This window comes from Nicotiana tomentosiformis, chromosome 4 (genome assembly GCF_000390325.3).
Source record: "Nicotiana tomentosiformis chromosome 4, ASM39032v3, whole genome shotgun sequence".
NCBI classification, from domain to species: Eukaryota; Viridiplantae; Streptophyta; class Magnoliopsida; order Solanales; family Solanaceae; genus Nicotiana; species Nicotiana tomentosiformis.
Window position 1 is genome coordinate 107068846 of NC_090815.1, and position 21034 is coordinate 107089879.

At 37.6% G+C, this 21034-nt stretch overlaps 1 protein-coding gene across 4 annotated transcripts in view; it reads right to left on the minus strand.

Annotated features, from left to right (window-relative positions):
* Window positions 1-730: 730 nt before the first annotated feature.
* LOC104099833 (protein SABRE) overlaps window positions 731-21034 on the minus strand; it is a 33999-nt gene continuing 13695 nt past the window's right edge. For 3 of the 4 annotated variants that reach the window (XM_009606951.4, XM_009606950.4, XM_009606952.4), the window contains 16 exons: window positions 20023-20274; window positions 17197-19287; window positions 13943-15806; window positions 13325-13425; window positions 9921-10277; window positions 9642-9760; window positions 9195-9444; window positions 7156-7380; window positions 5855-5994; window positions 3654-3726; window positions 3308-3409; window positions 3024-3206; window positions 2487-2828; window positions 2229-2396; window positions 1669-2050; window positions 731-1361 (listed from right to left, as the gene is read on the minus strand). In XM_009606951.4, coding sequence (XP_009605246.1) covers window positions 1252-1361; window positions 1669-2050; window positions 2229-2396; window positions 2487-2828; window positions 3024-3206; window positions 3308-3409; window positions 3654-3726; window positions 5855-5994; window positions 7156-7380; window positions 9195-9444; window positions 9642-9760; window positions 9921-10277; window positions 13325-13425; window positions 13943-15806; window positions 17197-19287; window positions 20023-20274 — 6759 coding nt within the window. In that variant the 3' untranslated portion in view covers window positions 731-1251. Of the gene's footprint in view, window positions 1362-1668; window positions 2051-2228; window positions 2397-2486; window positions 2829-3023; window positions 3207-3307; window positions 3410-3653; window positions 3727-5854; window positions 5995-7155; window positions 7381-9194; window positions 9445-9641; window positions 9761-9920; window positions 10278-13324; window positions 13426-13942; window positions 15807-17196; window positions 19288-20022; window positions 20275-21034 lie in introns of those variants that run through there. The other variant, XR_011415583.1, reaches the window with a different exon arrangement.

A 21034-nucleotide genomic window follows, 5' to 3' on the forward strand; every position in this document is an offset into this window, starting at 1 on the left:
ATCAACTACTTTTCAATCTCTTAAAGCTAATTGTATTATGTTTTTATTTACTTGGGTTTATTTATCCCCCATAGATTCCCTTGATAGTTATTTGAATTTTGTTAGCTCCTTAGTATTAGCCTGAACATCTGTATTGGAGCTGACATTATTCCCTTTTGCTATAACTCTTTTGTAACTATTATGCATCTTCCTGATGCCAGCAATGAAATTAATTACTTTATCAAAAAAAAAAAAGGGGGGGGGGGGGGGGGTAGTCACGTGAGTGGGAACGGGGGTGATAACAAAAATTACGGTCGGATCCAGTTAAAGGGTCGAAATTAAACCCAAGTTTAATTTTTGGACAAGAGTGGCACGTGGCCCATTAAAAAGATGTCAATGCATTTCTACTTAATTTGAAGACCCACCTGGTTTGCTGTTAAACGTAAGGGTATTTTTAATAGTAAAAATAAAGTAGTGTGTATATTTGGACTAATAGATGGACGTCATGTGCATTTTTAGACTGATAGATGGACGAAGAGCATCTATAAACCATTTAGCAAATAATAAGGACAGTTTTGACCCTTTTCTGTTTAAATAATGACTGATAGCTTGTATAAGTGTTATTTTCTTTCGACTCGTGAAAGAGGGAAACATTTCAAATGAAGAACTTGAATCAGCACACAGAAGTCTGTTAATAATGCAAGAAAAGCAAGCAGAGTAGGAATCATACACTATTTCTTTGCTCGGATAATGAGACTGAAGAGTTGGAATTTCATTTCCATTCTATTTCCACTATTACAATGCAGAAAACCTTTTTCAGGGAACACATATTCTAACTCTATTCTGTGTCTACTGTACATGTAGTAGCAACTATTGATTACAAAAATTATGGACTCTTAGTCTCTTACGAGTCCTAATGTTGTTTGTGTTGGGTGCTATAATAATCTATAAATACATACAAGGTTAAAGAAGAAAAGAATGACTATAACTAAAGGGACTCACCTTTGCTCTATTTCCAGGATGAATCCAGAGCTCTAAGAAGGCATTGAAATGTTAATAATTGTAGACTTATGCATATTCTCGCAATTCTTGCCTGTTCTTATTTTGGAACAACACGTAGGCATCTCATATTGTCTAAGCAGGAGACAAGGATCTCAGCAAATCCTAATCAATTGGAATTGCTATAATAGCAGAATGTTGCATATAACCGAGGATTGTTCCAATCCACTTTGGATCCCATAAAATACATGCTTTCAATGTCTTCAAGTTCAGCTACTCGTGGAAATCCTCATAAGGCGAAGATTCACTTGATGAATCACTTTCAAATGGGGTGGTCTCTCTTGGTGATGAAGGAAGTGATTCTCTTTGTTGAGAAGATAAACCTGGAAAGAAAGACTTGTGTCAGTAACCAATATTACTGATACTTTGTAGCATAGCTTAAAAATAAAACGATCACACTGTCAGCCCAAACTGGCCCAAAACCAAAGGACTAAAATATCAACTGTGACTAAGCAATCTAGACATCATAAAATGCTAGGCCTATTAGAAAGCTATTAATGCTGGGTTCTGCTGGCTTTCGCACAACAGAGAGAGCAGAATGGCATCCTACATTAGTTCTTCCAAGAGGAAAACAATAGGACCATAAAAGAGAGAACAGGATACTTTTTACATGGAAAAAGCTCTGCCAACCTTTTGGTCCTCTTGAACGGAACTTCTTTGTATGCCGTCTAATCAGCTTCTTGGCTTTTGTTATGGTTAGTTGTCTGGCAAAGGGAGAGAACTCTGCCTCACTTTCACTCCAGTCACCAGGTATCTCATTTTCTGCTTCACCCCTCATTGTCCGAAGCACAAAAGCCTTGGCCTTTCTGCGCTGAGAATTGAAAAGGCCTTTAATAGAGGTGACAAAACCATCACCTGCACCCTCAGGGGGGCGCTTAGGCCAGGATAAAGGGTTCTGCTCGGATTTTCCGGCTGAACCACCATCACTATCACTGAGATTAAGATCAATATCGGGGACACCAGCAGCACCAGCTTCCCTTTGATTATGTGCTTTATCTTTAAACTTCTTGCCCTGCATTAGTATAAAAGACATGGTCACTGAAGTGTTCGTCCTCTTGAGGTAGTCGATGAGTCTGGAGATACTTATTACCGATTATCATACAGCAGCGGATAAAGATATTTAATGTGGTCAAATATTGAATAATTACAGATCATGGAACTTGGAAAAAGATAATTTCAAAGGAACTAACCTGCATTCCTGTTACTGATTTTAGGACTCCCCAGATGATGTGTTTCTTAACTCTTGAGAATAGCCTTCGCCAGGTTCCAGTAAATTCAACACGATGGAATGTATCCATCAGCAATCTTAAATCACTCACAGCAAATCTTGATCCTTCATATGTAACAAGTAACTCAACCTAGTTCATGCATATTAAACATGTATTAGTTCCGAAAACAAACTAACTGACGAAACTTCAATAAGTTATTAGCCCACATAATGGACTGACCTGACTAATCTTGATATTGTGGAACTCTCTCATTCTTCGAGGCCTAGATTTTTTCTCATCCTGTGCCTTGCCCACCTTTTTCTCTTCATGAGAGGAGCGGCCAGACTTAATTAGTTTTGATTCTTTGGATTTGTTTCTGTTACCTTCATCTGGCTGCTCAATACCGGCAAAGGGCTCACTTGTTGAAGAAGTAACACTTGAGGAGTGCATTTGCAGCATAAGTTCATCAGTAACAGATTCAGCAACATTTTCTTCCCATGTTCTATCAAAGGATGATGTTCGTCTTAGCTCAGGGGTTGAACCACAAACAATATTAGCCTTTAAGTTCTGCAACTTTGACACCTGCAATATTCAGGCAAGATAAACACATGTTTAATTAAGAGAAAAATGTGAGAATTTTGATAAAAGAAAATTATGCATCAATGCTGGAGAATTTGCCAATCGGTAAAATAAACTTTAGCCCAAAGGGATATAAAGCCACCCTTCACATATCTAGCTAAGAAGAAACTAACAGTTAATGGAGGATATGGGACTCACTTGAGAGGAATCGCCAGAAGAGGGAAACTGACTTGCAGATGTAACTGGTAAAGCAGAGTTGCTTGATTTGGCGCAGATCTGAGGATCTTTTGTTAGATGGTTACTTGACACTGGTGCTTCCTGAATTGATGAGCCTTTCTTGGCACGCCTCGAACCAGCAGTAGTTGAAAACTTCCACACTTCCTTTAAGCAACAAAACATTTAGCAACAATATTTGTCAAATGGTTTATTTTCTGAGAAAAACTTATTAGCACGTATTTCTGATAAATGGACATTAGACACACCTGCCTGCGCTGGGAGTCTTGCTCTTCTTCTGGGAAAAAGTACTCCCACATCATTCTGTACATTGTCTCAGTCAAATGTATCTTTAAGGGGTAAATCTCCACCTGTGCAACGGAGGAATTTAAACAGGTTATAATGTATGATAATAGAAAAGTCAAAAATTTGAGAAAAGGGTTAATCTCCCACTCAACTGCCAGAAAATATTTTTGGCATGTTATTCAGTGTGAAGAATGCAATGACCAGCACAGTGCTCAGAAGTGTAAAGTTCCCGAATCTGACAAGTTATCTTTCTCAAAAGGAAGAAAAAACCTAAAGGTTCAAAGTATTTATCAAAAGAAGCATTACTACCTGGAATAGTTCAAGAGGATAGTTTCCATCTTTTGGAGCCCCCTGCTTAGCATCTACTCGAAGCATCACTTTTCTGTAGCCATGACAAGTGAAACTATATGGTCAGAACTAGCCACTGAAGTAAATACTTAAGAAGTGAACAACTGACAATTCAAAAATTTCAGTGATCATGCTAAAGAAATCAATTGGTAAACTATGGAGGTAGAGGTAAAGCTGCCTCATAGCACATTTTTACTCCCCTGGTCATGCGGTGTACAGTCCCACGAGTGGCTGCCTTCTTATGGGTCTTCTCCAAAAATTTGATTTCATCTGGTTCGATCATTTTCTTAATTGTGTTATCCATACCCCTAACTCACTGGATTAGGACTACAACATACTATGTTTCACTCACTCAGAAGTTTCAGTTGGGTACCTGATACAACCCAGGGAGAACCACACCCTAAAAGCTAGCTATTAAGGTGGGAGAGCCCAAGGCTATATAAAACCCGCATCAGCACATTGTCATACCAATGTGGGACTCAAGTCCCATACCTTGCAATGGATCATAACAAACCACCACGCTCCGCATCCGTCGTCCCCGACGGCTGTGTGCTAGACTTTTCTAGCCCCGGGCGAACACTGCAATACCGGCGTCACCATCCATGGCACGTTGGGCACGGAGGGCGGTGGGTGGCTCTGATACCATAATGTTAGATGCGGAAAATTTATGACACAGAAATTGAGAAGAGAAGGAAATTACTATTGGCAATAGATTGTGCAAGAATCTTAAACACAATTTACAACCAACAAATCTGTCTGTATGGAGTGGACAAAACCCCCAGATACTAATATTTAGACAAACATTCAATGCCCTTAAAACTAATCCTGACTAGATATTTATAGAATACATATTCTTTAAAATAACTAGAAAACTGTAAAGCCTAATCAGATAGTAGGTTGGAATATTTGGTAACTGCTGGAGAGAATTAATGAGGCAGTTTCTTCCTAAGGCAGTTTCTTCCTACTGGAGAGGAGTTGGACTTGGTCAAAGCTGCACAAATCTTATTTCCTCTTTCACGTTTTCTTCTAAAATAAGTCTTCAAAGGTGGGATTGTATCAGTACCTTATAGAAATCCATTTCAAAGTGAAGTTCTAATACTCAAGTATGTAGTCTTGAGTGTGTGACTAGGAAATTGTCTACAGAGACATACATTATTAACATGTGTAGTTTGACCAAAACCAATTGCCTAAATATGAACAACTGAGTACTTGAATGATATCACATGATAATTAGGAGAGGGAAATCAATGACAAAGCAGATGTTAAAATGTGTGATCCGTTTCATCTAAAAACTTAGACTCTTAGACAGGGATTACTTTATTAATTTTAAGTTTGTAACACGTCCCCTAACGTGGGGGCTCGATTCTTTTATGACCATGCATGTAGAAATTTTATGTTGATGGATGGGGTTAAGACTTGGGTCAAGGACCTCTGTGACTAGATTGTAAGATTCTTTTTTTTTTTGATAACCGTGGTGTCCGGGCCAGTTTGCGCGCACCTCGACTAATTCCACGGGATACCTGCCACCTCCCACCAGCAACATGTACCAGGTAACTCAATCCACCAAGGCTTGGATAGATGGGAAGAAATCACCTTGTATTTGCCTCCGCTAGACTAGATTGTAAGATATTATGTTGAATTGTGTGAATTATCTCATCTAAAAGCTTGAACTTTTAGAAAGATAATATTTTTATTTCTCTATTTATTTTATGTCTGAGATAGCAGAGACCAGCAGTTTACTAAAAAGATGGGTTTAAGTGCAGAAGGCCACTTTTAAAAAGGAAAGGAGCTAGCTAAGTGGACCAAAGAAATAGAGTCTGGTATAGCAAGCTGTGTCAAGGTACTCAGAAATGGTCGCAGATGCGAGGTTGTCTCCAACACAATCAAATTCAACTTTTGCAGTTTGTAGATGTACATTAGAGGAGCCAGTAGAAGTACCAACATCTATGGTTGCCAAAGATATTTAGAGAAATAATCCTCACTATTGCCAGTTAATAGAGAATACCAGTACAAAACTTTAAAGGACAAACATGGATACGAAGAAAAAATGGGACTCCACCATGGTCCCCAACCCATATAAAATGGAAGCAGAAACACTATACAGTTTAGATGTGTAAAAAGGAGCAAGAGACAGCAGGAAATAAACTTGAATTGTTGCATACTTTCCCCATTCAGTAGGAGGATTCCATGCTGATAGAAGCATATCAGACTTGGCATTTGGTAAGCAGTTTCTCACAACAAAATATTTTGTTGTGAATTTAGCAACCCCAACATCTTTGTAATCACGGTCAAAATCATATATCTGCATTAAGAAACACCAGATTATATTCTTTACGTCTGACTCAAGTGATTCCACTTTTAAATAGGAAAAATAAATTTCTAAAAACAAAAAGAAATAGGACGGTTAAGGGGAATTCCGAAAGTTATTAAACAATAAAACAGTTTTCTGGTCGCAAGATAACTTATTAAGCACCTCTAGGATTGCATGAACAAAGACATGGTACCTTTTTTTCTTTTTGAGAAAGGTAACAGTATATTCATCAGCTCAAAGATTGTGCTGGGAACCATATTTACAAAAAAAATATAAAATAAAATAAAAATAAAAAATCAAAATACATCCTGTCCAACAAGGCATGGTACTTTACAGTTCCTAAACAATGAAACAGTTTCTGTAGGCAAGATACTTGTTTAAAAGGGATTGCATAAAAAGGAACACAGTACTTTACAGTTCAAGTGCCAGTGTCCTACTGTCCTGTACTGAAGTTTACTGTCATGACTTTAGTTTTACCATGTAATGGTCTTAGACAAAACTGTAGAAAAAGATGACCCTATGTGTTAATGGAATCTATTTCCATCTAAAATGACTAGGACCAGCAACACATTATCTCATCAAACCCCAACTCTGACACTAAAAAAAAGCTTTGGACGATGAAACCAAATTCGAAAGATGCGAAATTCATGGATTTTACGGCTGATCTATTTCAGAGGGTTCACCCTGCAATAAAAGTTCTCCAACTTAGGGAATTATTAGCATATTGTTTTCAATTTTAACCCCTTCAAATAGATGAAACTTTAGCTGCAGTTTACTCCAGGATAATTTTCTAGTTATGTATACCTTCAACTGCTAACTATTCTGACTCTTGTTTTTCTTTAATTGCTTCTTTCTGTTGGAGAAAATAAAGCTGTACCAGAACCAATATGAGATCACAAAGGGACAGCTTAGAAAAAACCATGAACTTTAACCTATGCAAGACCTAAAAGCCATTAATACATGTATGTTTATATTTGTTTCCTGGAAGAATATCAGGAATATTGCAGCAGCTACAGCTGCTAGTTTGATATAAAATCCTACTGATAACTGATAAGCATTATCCTTCAACAGGTGTTACCAAACAAGAACTCTTTACAGGAATTAAGCCAAGCAAGGATATACCAAAAATACTGAAGCCACGTAGAGACTCACCATATCATTTATCTCAGCTTCAGCAAATGATCTTCCATCCACAAGCATGCTCCAAACCACTTTATTAATTTGCAAAGAGATGCGCATAGCACAAGAAGGACTTTTGTTCTTTTCTTTCTCCATCAATCGGAGCTGTGCAGCTTTCTGTAGAGCCATCCTCAGAGATGCAGATGCTACTTTTCTGGATTTTTGAGCATTTACTAGCTCTTTTTTCAGTCTTTGCACCTGCAGAAAGTTGCTTTTAATAAGCCTTCAAACTTGATACACCTTTTATCCCTATTACTGTAATGAAATCTACACATTTCAAAGCAAAACTCCACGAAATCTGTTAACTTCACGGCCTTCACTACCAAAGTGACACAAGTTGTGCAAACTATCAGAAGTAGGCCGTGTTTGTCAAAATAAATGGGCAGTTGGGCTGCATACTGGGCCATATAGGGGTTTTAGAACATGGAGTCTAAGCAAAACACACCCACTTTTGTTTAGGCTTGGACAGGTTAGGTTCAAGTGGGTAGATGGTCAGCATCTGCTTGGAGCTACTTGCAAATACCTTTTTTTGGTATCAATAGAAGTTACTATTTTGACCCAAAAAAGAAGAATCTCTTACCTTTGCACCACAAAGACTTCTATTTCACCAAAAAGACAGTAAAACTGTCAAAATTCTTTACCATCTTTACATACTTACTTTCTTTTAAATTACACTGTTAATTGAACTCTTGAAAAACAAAAGGAAAATAAGGCAAATAACTATAATAGAGGCTCTCTAAACACCATTCAAGAAATGGCTTGAGACACTGTCAGCATTTAAAACATAGACGTATGAGAATGACAGCACTCCAAAGCAAACAAAAGGTCATATCCAGTCACTTTTCACCTGGAAATAATCCATGTGAATCATCAAAAAATTGAGAAGAAAATGATAGGCATATGCAACTCAACAATAACTTTTCAATGAAAACTTAACAGTAAAACTAAAATCAAGAGAAGAAAAGCCTTGAAATCAGTATTTCTTGGGCTTATTACACAAAACCACATTTGCATCACTATAGCACATAGGAAGATTGCTTTAAACCCCTCTAAACGGAGAAGAGAAATCTCAAAGCAACCTGAAACTTGAATGAGAGAGGTGAAGCAAGCTTATTTCATGGCATAGTACTCACAAAAATTGGTAAATTGAAGTTGAATTGCTTATGATATGTGGAGAAAGTACGGTAAGAAAAGTTCAGCATTCATGTTTATTTTTTCATCTTCGGCAGGTTTTCACGATTCATCATCATTAATATTCAACTCAGACAAATCATTTTTAGCCCATATGCACACATAATGTATTTTATAGGTAGTTGGACCAGTCAAGGCATATAATCAAATGAGGTCGTGATTGTTATCATTAATCGCCCCTCATATTACTTAAATAAGTCTAAAAAATGATAGTGCTCGAGAAAAGAGAAAATGTAAAACCCCTTGATTCAACTGGAAGAACATTGGAAATTGGTAGAATCACGTAGTGATGGGACTGAGTTACTATTGCAAGAGAATTTGTGACCTATTTGCCTGTTCTCACTAAAGACCATGGAAGACAATAAAGGGATCAGCCTAGGTGAACGATAAGTATTTAACTCTGCCCCAGGATCACCCGATTGATAAGCGTCAAGGCCCAACAAAAAGGACACGACATGAGAACCAAGGTATGTTGAGGAGGACAGTTAGTTAGCCCTTTCTGGGCCCTAATTCTCAATAGCTTCCAACGTGGGATCTCAACTTTTCATTTCTAGCTAAACCATGGGCATGGATCTCAAATCTTGCCAAATTAAAACACGTAGCTATCCTACAGAAGTCCAATGTCATTTTACCAGTCGATGGCACTGAATGATATTCCATGCTATAGTGGCAACCGTGCCAGGTAGAAACAATTAGTCGAGTACATATCATAGGCTAAGGCTTATGCAATCATTTCAGAATCAACTTGTCAAACAGGAAAAGGACTTATGTCATATTTCACATCTAACAATCTTAAAGTACTTCAGAAAGTGCTGTCTTACCAAAATGGACCTTCCCCCACTAATAATCCAAAGATCGCCTTCCTTTACTGGGTTCCTGTCCACAGATGCATCATTATAAAGAGATAATTTCCTAATATCATACTGGATCAACTTCTGCGCTCTTTCTTTCTGTTCAAGGTTCACTCTTGCCAGTTCTACTTCTTCAACACCATCAGGTACAACTTCATCAGCCTCCTCTTCAACATCTTCATCGTCACCTGCCGGATACGACAGGCTAACTTTTCGAGGCCTGATTTAGGAATCTCAATTAATTCACTCAAAGATTTAAGATAAAGCTATGGAGATGCAACTCATCACATCCAAGTATAATAATAGAGGCTTCTGAGGAACAAATGAGGGACGGGTTGCACTTATCCAAAAGCATGTTAAACTCAATAATAGGTTTATAGTAATTTAGTGATTAGAGATCTTAAAAACTGTGCTTACTTTGGAAGCCGGGCAAATAGAAGATTGGTCAACACATCTAGCATAACTTGGAACTGGCGGGATGTCATTGTTGCTGTTATATTATGTGAATTGAATGAAAGCTCTTTCAAAGGTTTCACCTGTGATAATACATAATCACAATTGAGAATCAAGCGATGAAAACATCGTTATCAAAACATACGATGCAACAAAGAATTGGTCTAATAAGTCAGATAGAGTTCTCACAACATAAACCAATATGACTAGGTTATCACAAAATTAGAAACAACGCATACATACCTTCAAGTCGGCGGTTGCACCTTTATGCCTAGTATAGCGGAAGTACATATCACAAGGCATAAAAACTCTCTCCAGTAAAGCTCCAGTGCGCTTCACTTTCGGTGAGCTTCTCCGAATTTTAGGAAGCCACTGCAGTCCAGCCCCTGGATCTACGTCAGTTGGGGCAACATGTGCCTGCACATGTTCTAACATCACAGAGTACTCCATGCGATTCCATGTCATTTCAGGTTGAGATTCACGAATTTGAACATTTCCTCCACCTAGAGCTTGTTCAATCACTTCATAGCCAATGGAAAGAACTGAATGGAACGAACGAGCCAAAACACGGCCACTGACAGCAGCTAACAGAAATCTACCCTGTCAAAACAAAAAAAGGTGCCAATGCATTAGCATCAATGAAAAAGTAAAGCATTTCAATAAAGTTGAGACAACTAGTTGTCCGATTTCTTCTGCATTTAGGAATTAGGATTACTGGTAGACATGATCTTGGATTACCACTTTCAATTTGACATGGCTATGAAGTTAGAGACATTTAGTCTTACAAGACTAAGGTACTTCACACCTTCAAGCAGTCAATACTGCAGGACAAAAATAACTTAAGAGACACTAGGTAAACATGATGTGGTCATGAAGATAGTGTTGTCCCTCAATATTGTGTATCTTTTTATCACAACCTTCCATTTTCCTTTACGAATAAATTTTTTTTTTGTTTTATCTTTATCAATTAGTTGAAATAGAGATATCGTACCTTAGAGATAAGGTTTTATGTAATCTCATATTTTCCGTTAAATATAGAGTTCTTTGAGAGTTCAAAATTGTTAAGAGGCCGATCTTATATAAGTAGGACCTTCATGTACTCTGTGCAGGAAACTTGATGAATAACATCTGATATATCGATTTGGTATTAAAATCCTACCCCCCCCCCCTCTCCCTCCCCCTTCAGATTTATTTCTGTTGACTTTCTCCTTCTCCTTTACTGGTGCTGCATAAAAATAGTGCGCACTCGTAAACCAGTATTATTCTTCATATTAAAATCCCAAAATCAAGATGCTTTTTCCCTGAAAATAATATCCTCATCTGGTGATGTTCACACTTCCGCAAGTTGTTTCCTCCTTTTCTTAATTAGCAAAAGCAGAAGATTCCAAAACCTTAGGCATGAAAAGCATCTCACATATTCCAACTTGACCAAAATTTCAACACATTCTATGGGGTCTAGCTCCATGCTTAAACTTGAATCAGCAGAATACAATAAGTGTATGCATAATGGTAATGTAAATATTAGTGAGAGTTGCAACACGAGAAAGAGAAAAATTCCAAAAGTTAGTTGAGATCTACAAGATACATTTACTGCATGCAGAAAGATGAAAGAGATGGTCCATGTTGCTCTGGACTGAAACATGTTTCTGCAGACGAGGTCTCAGCAGCGGAGTACTCAAATAAGATATATTCATGTTTCTTTCGGCACATCTTGATTTTGTTTTATCCATGAAAATTATATCCAGAAGCTTCAAGAGAAGGGCATCTAACATTCACCAAGAGCACCCAGTCTAACAAGCATACACGACACAATTTTACAGTGTGTATAAATCGTACCCTTCTCACCAGAAAAAGTAGAATAAAGAATATAATTTTACTTGTAAACTGTTCAATTTTCTCTCCTAATCTCCCATAGTCGTTGCTACTTTCTAGACTCCAATTAACCTTCTGGAAGGGACAGTGAAAGTGTAGAGAGAAGTACACAAAATCCAATCAATTATATGACTTGCAAACACATCTTGGTTTTGAAAAGGTTATGAGAACTGCTTTAGCAGAAGTTGTTGTGCAAATGGAAAAAAACAATCAACCTTCGTAAACATGGGAAGCATAAGTCTGATAGAGATCAAGGAAACGGCAAAGGGATTTATAATGCTTTGGGCTACTCCACCCACTGACTTAAGGTTTAAGTTGGATGCTCAGATTCTTTCACATGATACCAAAGCCAAACTTTGGTGAATCTGTCTTCATAACTGCTTTCTTTTTTCATTTTCATTTTTTGTCACTCTGAATTTCACTCTCAACTCACCCCACTGAGCTGTTCTAGGCTTCGCTTTACCAATTCAGCCTATCAAGCCACTAAAATTGCTCTAAGCCCACTCATTAGCTTATTGAGCCTAATCCATTTCCCTCTACTCCAGGAGTGAGCCTGCTGACCTCCTCTCTGTCTACTTTACAAGGAAAAGGCCCAAATAAAAAGAGAAAATCAAATCTGTGTACCCTTGAACTGGGTTACACGTGTAAGAGGGTGTTATTGTTAAAGAATATGCTTGTCCCTCATAGGTTATATAAGGGTTTCAAAGGGGTTTATAATATCCGGGCTACTCCACCCATTGCCTATAAGGTTTTGGGTTGGATGCTCAAATTCTTTCACATGCCTAACACTTGAGGACACAACAAGGGACTTATGAAAAGTATTTCTCCAGGAGAGAATTCTTAAGGTTAAATTATTTTCCTTTCATTGATAATCAAGAATTATTTACCCTACATGATAGCACTTTTTTGCAAGAAAAGATAGAGAAAAGGAGATTTTTCCTACGTATAATGCTATAGTGCTTCCTATATATGCACTATCTACTTATTTCCGTTTAATTTTAAAAAAGAGTTTGAGATAGTAAAGCGAAAATTGTTAATATCTTAGGTTGCAAAAAATAAAAAAGAGAAAGTAGGTCAAGACTGGTCCAGATTGTTCAACAAAAGAGTAGAGAATAAGAATGCCTAAACATAAAATTGAACAAAGCAATACAGGGAGATGACTTCTGTAAACAGTTAAATAGAACAACTAGAAAACAATAGGACCTAAAATAGATGTACTAACATAACTAAAACATTAATCCAACCTATTGGTATCGCCTATATAGATCCTTTTTTCTTCCATTGTGCCCTATTTTTCACTAGATCTGCAAGGATTCCAAGAGATTGTAGGTCATTTCTAGCAACTTCCTTCCATGTGATATTAGGTCTACTTCGTCCTGTTTTAACACCTTCACTCATGGTCTTACACCTAAGCACCGATGCATCAGAGGCCAATGCAGGACATGACAAACCTAAAGTGACCTCTCATCCTATCCTCAATGTGTGCTGCTAACACCATTTGCCGCATATGATAACTTTTTATTTTGTCAATGAAGGAAAAAATTTCATGTAGCTAGAAGCTTACAATGAGGTACAGAGATGACTTCTGTAAACAGTTGACATTACAGATGAATACTACAAGCAAGCATAAGGGCCATAGGATTTCAATCCAAAAGGAAAAAGAAACAAATATCGATGACATACAGTGAATAAGGATACAGTAAACTAGGAAAGCTATGACTCAGAACCAATCCAATTAGTTACAGCTCTGAAATATTAACAGATAATTAACTTACATTTGCATCTTCTGAGTGAAGATTGAATTGTGGTTCAATGACATTGACCATGAAATGGCGAGTGCCCTCCCCTTCACAGTCTTCAATGTTGGCAAGCTTTGCTGGTAATAGAGATAACTTATTGTGGTGAGGAGTTTAAGCAGTGAGAATGATAATAAAGATTATGACCCATATCTCAAATATCATACAAACATTTATATAGATCACAAGCAAATGCAGCCATGTCAAGCTACTACAATTAATCGATTGTCAAAAAAAGGGGCTAGTCAAGAAGGTAGATTGGATATGCCAAATATGCAAACTAGAAATATTGATTTTTAGTGCTTAGGCAGTAAAATATTAGATCATAAAGCACAACTCCTTATGTATAATAACTAACAACTATCCAAGAGAGTGCAGCGTTTTTAGAACTATGCTAGGTTTCACTAATTCTTTCTTCTTATATATATATATATATATATATATATATATATATATATTTATTATTATTATTATTTTTTATTTTTTATTTTTATTTTTATTTTTATTTTGTTTGAAGTTTCACTAAATCTCAAAGAAGAATACACATATCTAATGCTCTAAGTCAAGATAGAGAGTCAGGGTCCAATTAAAGCTTACCAGCGGAACTAGATGGAAGAGTTTCCACTTTAACTTCACTTGATGGAGGTGATTCTACTTGTGCTTTTGATGGCCTCACGTGTTGTGGAGAAGAGGAACTTGCACCGTGACTAACTGGAGACTTCTGGTTATCATCTTGAGGTAATTCAGTTCTATCAATCACCTCACTATCCTCCAGCAACTTTCTTTGGGCATATTGCCTAGAAGGAGATGGCTTTGGAGATTCAAAAGCCTTAGATATTCCACCTACCCAAGACCAAACTGCATCCCTATTCTCAAGTGTCCACAAAAGCTTTAGACCATAGACAAAGATACGCTGACAATTATCAGCGATCACTACATTATATCCATCATCGTCACTTGGGTCAGATCTTGTATGGTCATCACTTTCACTCCCATTTTCAAACTCAGATCTCACATATGTCATCTCGAGATTTCTCCTACCAGCTTCTTGCCACGCCAACAACCTATCTGGGTCAGCTTTTGGGGCTTGCCTTCTGATTGTAAAATATTCAGATGATAAAAGAAACCCATCATCACGCTGTCTCTCCATGCTGCTGCTCATACTGCTAGTTTTATCATTAGAAGACCTTTCTGTTGATGCAGATTTTGATGTTTTCCTAGTCATTTTAACTACTTTTGCAACACTGCTATCATCATCTCTATTTATAAATGCCTTAGGCATGTGGAGGTCAAGACCCTGGTACACAAGATCAAGAGTGTCACGCTTGCTCTCAAAGGTGTATTTTTGCTTTCCCCGGCCATAATAAAGTTCATATTTTAACTTATTCATAGAAAATGTCAGCCCCTTTGCTGGGTCATCATCGTCTAAAGGCATATGCCTTATGCATGCTGGTGTGGCATCAACTCTGAACATAAATTCTGTCATCACCTTGTCTAATGAAAGATTGCCAGATCTAGGAACTCTCGGTATTCCAAAACGTGGCCACCTAGAAAAAGACCGCAATTTGTGAGGCGGATTATAATTTAAGCTCCAGAATTTCAGTATCCATGCCAAATCATGAGGACCAAGTTTTAGTGTTGGAGAAACTGACAAGCTATCTGGCTTCGTTGCACCACAACCAGTTGCATCCAAGGCACCCTGATCACCCACTGAACATAAGCTTGACTGATTATCATGAATGGGAAGAGAGGGCCTAAGCAACAAATTCCACCGTAGTGACAGAGAAGTTGATCTAAATGGATCATAAACTTTTTCACGAGGCACTCCTTCACTGGGAAATGCAAATAAGTAATGGTTTAGAGGGTTTCCAGATTCACATTCCCACTCCATTATCACTTCAAGACTAAAGGCCGGGGCCTCTATGAAAGTACAGGAAAAGCCAGGTGGACGCTTTAAGTTGGAGTTCTTCAACAAGCTATCCAAGCTGCTCACTAGAATCTTGAAGTTCTTTGCAAAACAATAAACGCGACCATCTGACTGCTGGAGTTCCATATACCCAGATCTTATCTGAAGCTTGTCAGACTTTTCATAAGGATCAGTACTGGCAAGAATATTCCATTTGGACTCAGAAAAATATATGGAGGTGTTTCCATGAATGTAGTTTTTCATTTCATCCCACCATGGCAAGCTCTTTTCCTTTTTAGGCAACGGAGGATCTGGACTTGGATTTCTGATGCTCAAATTGGCCCTACGCAGCGCCACTGTAAAAGCATAGCTAATATCAGCAAGAGCTGGTTCGAAACCAACTCCATAGGAAATTTCTGCTTTCTGAAAATGTAAGGGCAAATCAGAGTATGTTTTCATTGGTGGTGTTGTCCCACTAGCAGAACGGAGCAAATGGACCTTCCTCCATCTCCCAATGTACACATTTTGGTGGATTTGAGGCTGAAAACATGTTGCCTGCACACGACATGGATAAAAAGGTTGATTTTGTGTTAACAAGTCTGTTGTCAAAATTCAAAACATTCTAAAACAAACTAAGATTACATCTCAAGAATAAAATACTGTAGAATGAGGAATATAATATATCTTGCCACTTTAACACGATACTCCAAAGCAAAGAAGCAAAGTTAAACATAATGCTATCTCCAATGAAGACTTACTGCCAATCCTAACTTGCACAAGGTAGCATTTCAGTCACTTAATTGTAGAATAGGAAGAAAAGATTGGAAACAACGGACAAACTTGAAAGTTCCCTCGAGTATGGAGTTTGGCTAGGAAATTATAGTGATTACATGTTGCAACTTTGTAAGCAACTGATTCTAGAAAACATTACACCCCTAACCTGTACATAATTATGACAATCAAATCGAATTGAATCAAACCACACCTGATCAATCTAGATCTACTCAAAATAATCATATTCAAACAATCCGAGGCAAAAAATTACTGAAAGTTTCAGGAGTTTTTAAAAACTAGAGATAACAGAGCTTTTGAGTTGTGTAGGGAGAATGGGAAACTAGGAAGATACGGATGTCTGCTTTGGTACTGGAGGAGATGAAACCAAGGTGATACTGTTCAGGCATGAATTTTTTGAATTGAAGGTGGTACCGACAATGGAATGAGTATGGACGAGAGGTGAGTCAGTGGAGATAAAATGGAAAATGTGGCTATTTTCTTGTGAATGGAAGGAGCTATTGAGCAAATTTTTACGGAGTCAGGCATGAAAGGAGGTCTGGTGCAGTGTGGTGAAGCGGAGGAGAAGTGGAGGGACTTTATGATGAATGGGACGTCTGTAAGTGGGTGTTAATGGTGGAGACAGCTGGTGGAAGAAGGGTCTCCTGGTGGCTGTGCATGCAGGAGGTAATGCGATGGTTTAGGATTTATGATTTAGAAGTTGGGAAAAGATCCAAATTTGCGCATAAACTAGGCGAAATGGCCTAGATTTTCCCCTAAACTATGGGTTAATGGTGATTAGTCATAATAGTTGACCATTATTCAACAAGGGTAAATCAAGCCCATTTTTGCAACTGCAATGGTAGATCTGACCTCAACTATTAACGGAGGCAAATTTGAACCTTTTCCCAAATTAAAAATTAAAAAAGAACTGTTTGAATTGATCCATATCTTAGCAATGGTAATTCAGTGGGCCTTCTTACAAGATACTAGATGGTGCATCTACCTGCTTCTTTTTTATGATGAGCGCCAATTTAGCTGTCACATCCTTCAGAAAGAAATCATTTGTATAGGTTTCACATAATTGCAAATAGTTCTTGTGGAAATATTTTCGCCAAAAGATTTGTTTAATAATTTAAAGATGAAGAAAACAGGAAAAGAGCAACGATCAGACCTGCTGAGCTAATATAACACGTCCTTCACATCTGCCAGAAGTTGCAGCAAATAGTGGGCACGTGTAATTTCTTATCCAAACAGCAAGGGAACCCGTCTGCAAATTGATATTACTACCATATAATCGTGAAAATGGGATGCTATGTGCACGGCATACTGGATCAAGCTTTTGCAGAATCTCTATCATCCCGAAATCACCTCCTTCAATTCTTGTCAAACTTACATCCAACTCTGTAGCAGAAATTGAAAAGAGAGAACTTCTGGCAGTGCTAGGCTTGAAACCCCCTTGAAACCCTTCAGTACAGGCTCCAGATCCTTCCGATTGCACAAGATTTTGGCATGCCTGGTAGTATGACCTGAATGACTGCTTATAGATCTCCTCTCGCAGTTTCTGAATGGCTGAAGCGTCATCCACGTCAATATCTTCTCCATTGAAATGGATCTTACCATCTTCAAGAGAATCATTTTTCTCCGCAACACCAAGAGATTTGGTACCTTTCACAATAAGCTCATCAATAAAGTTTAATCTGACAGCTAATTCACAAGCCTCCTTCTTCAACAACTGATAATGTTCATCAAGCCATCCCTGTATTGGTTGTTCTTCAATATCAGCAGTGAGTTTCTTTATGCAAAATCTAACTCGTCCAATTTTTGATGCGCTAGTTGCTTTAGCTTTTGGTTTCTCTTCCTTATTGGGAAACAAAAGTTTAGTTTTTGCAGCAGTAACAAGCTTTAAAGCTCGAAGCATTTCCTCAACAGAATCATCGATGGCCCGCAATTCCAACCTGTATGGCATGCATATGTGGACATCAAGGGCTTGAATGACCCAATCCCATGCTGTGCCTATCTCGTGTTTTGCAGTTGATGCACTTCCAGAGGCCTTTGGAATGCGAGAGACTTGCATTCTACTGCTTCTAAACACTCTTGCATTATTAAAGTTGAGCATTAACCCTTCAAGAAGCACACCTATCCGAGCATTTTCGGAAAAGATTGACTGCACCTGGACAGTTGTCTCAACACCATCTCCAACTTCTGCAGCTATATGAAGCATTTCCACATCAATAGCAAAGATGGATTCTCTTTTCTTGTGTTTCTCCAATGGTACTGACTCCATTGAAGTCTCAGTGCCCTGCCCATTATCTTTACAGTCACCTTCAGCAAGTTCCTGAAGCTTCTGATTGTGCAGAAGTAATTTCAAGTGCAGCCCAAGTTCAACCAAAGCTATATGTACATCAGGCTCCCATCTGACCGATATATCAGTGGCACTAAAGAGTGAGCACACTGCAATCTCTTTAAGACCACCAGATCGCCTCACAAACTTTGCATTCTGCATGTCAAGCAATGTAACTCTTGCTCCATGGAGGTTACTGTCTTCCAAATGTTCTTGATAGATTGATCTGGCTCTTTCAAGCTCCATTTGTGTAGATTTTTTCTCCTTGTTCATGGATAGACTTAGGTGGAAAATATCAAGGGACACAGAATACTTGAGTTTTTTAAGTTCAATTGGAGCCGTAGATCTTATAGTTGCAGTGCGGGGAGTACCATCAGCTGAAACACTAATTACAATTCGACCTCCCTGAGATCCATAGTTGGCACGTTTGTGATCAGGGACAACAGAATTTTCCAAACCCACTTCTCCACAAACATTTAAAGAACATCTTTCTAGATTGAATTTGATGAGTTGAATCCCTTTCCCAGATGGCTTGGACGATTTCGTCACCTGGTTATGTGGTTTCTTACCAGAACCAGAGAGACTCTTCAGTAAACGCTTGAAAGACAAAGCTGTAGACATCAGAGACCCAATGCGCCGGAAGGTTAAGTGAACACCCATCCCAGTAACATCAACAGAGAGAACTGTTTTATACTTGAGACCATCTTCAGGTGAATCCATATCTTTCTTGCCCCAGTCAAGACTGACTTTTGCTATATAAATAAGTGAACCCATGTTTGTTTCAACCCCAAAGAGGCTCTCTTTTAAGCATTCCCGATACTCATCTGACATGTTCAGATTAAATTCACCAAGTTCCATGTGCACCACTGTACCTGTACTTGATATATTATTGGCAAAGACATGTGAGGACTGTGAACAACCCTGCAATTTACAAAGGAGCATGACATCACAATTTAAAATAAAAGTTGAAGTAACATGGTTCTGGTAAACAAGAATTTTACAGACACAAGCTGAACAGTTCACTACCTCTGTTTATTATGACGTCTAACTTCTAGTAGTTCGCAACGAATAAAAAATTTGTCATTAAAAGGAAAGAATGAAATTAAAGGGCAACAAATTACAAAGAAAAGGCCCAAAAAGAATCGAATCAAGCAAAGTCCACCTCCTTCCTTGTATGTTAAGAAGACATAAGTTGTTAGAAAGAATTCAAAAGCAAATAGCTTTACATAATGGTTAAGTCAAAAACACGAACTTACCCCACATACTCAGAGGTAATATACTGTTTCAGAAATCCTACACTGCTCTCAAGCTAAATTATCCAATTAGCCAGATTAGAAAGCTCATGAAAAGAATTTTCTTTCTTAGTTGAGCTCGGATCACTTTATGATTTTCTGTGCGAAGACACAAAAGATCATAGCTATAGACAATAGAGAAACTAAAAAAAAATAAAAAATCACCCCACACATTCGGCAAAATGTACTACCTCAGATACCCAGCATTGCTCTCAGGGTAAAATGAACAAGTTTGAAACATAGATTACGTGCAAAAACAAAAGGTTAAATCTGAGCTTAGAAAACTTTTTTCCAGTACACAAAAAAAAAAAAAGATGCCTTTAACAAGAGTAAAAGATGTGGATCTGATTTCAAAGGGTCTTACATGATAGAGTGGTGAGCCATCCAAATCATAGAGCACTACAGTCATTTCTGGCGCCGAAATAGTGGAGGTCCACATGAATGCTTTATGATCAGATGAGGGTGATTTTTCATGAGTAGAACTTTCTCCTCGAAGAACCATTTTCCTTTTCCTCAAAGCATGAAGTTGCATCCACGGATGTAATCTCGTTATCACCAGGTTGCACTGAGTACCCCCAAGCTTGACATCAACTTCTGATCTGATGGGTGAAGCAGGCTGTAAAGCAAAGAATCCTCAGCAATTAAATAGATAAAGGAGAAAGAATAACATAAAACTTGAAGAAAAAAATGAATGCTATGGAGAAAGCATCAAAGATGATACAGACTCAAATGAGAACATGCCATGAAAAGAACCAGTTCAAATAGCAGTCTGGGAACCAAAAAGATTTTGTCACATGTGTAAACTAGAGATATACTTAGATGTAATAAATTGTACATTTTTAAAAAAAGTTATTGCTCATAGTAGTTTTTCTTATCATGGCTAGAACCAACAATAACAGACTGTTTAGCCAAATTTTCAACAGCCAAAAAAAAAAAAAAAACTGCTCATGTTCAGAAGCACTTTTGTCAAAATAGCTTTTCAGAAAAGTATTTTTGGAGAGTAACAGTTTATTGCTCATAGTAGTTTTGCTTAACAGTTTGGCCAATTCATTTGAGATGTGCCTTTTTAATTATTTGACAAACAGATTATGTTTGTCCATGTGTTTCTGCGTGTAAAATTACAAAAAAAAAAAGACAATATCAAGGTTCATTTTACAATTGTATTATTTATACAGAGAACTAGTTTAAAATTTATATTATGAAAAACTATAATTAAGCTTTTTCTATTTTTTTTCTTAAGAGTTTATTTTATTTAATTAAATATTAAACATAAAACAAAAAAATATAGTAGTTTAAAGCACAAGAAAACAATATATAAGTGGAGAAAGTCAAAATAAAATCAAAAATAGAACTACATACAGAACTCTGAAGATTGT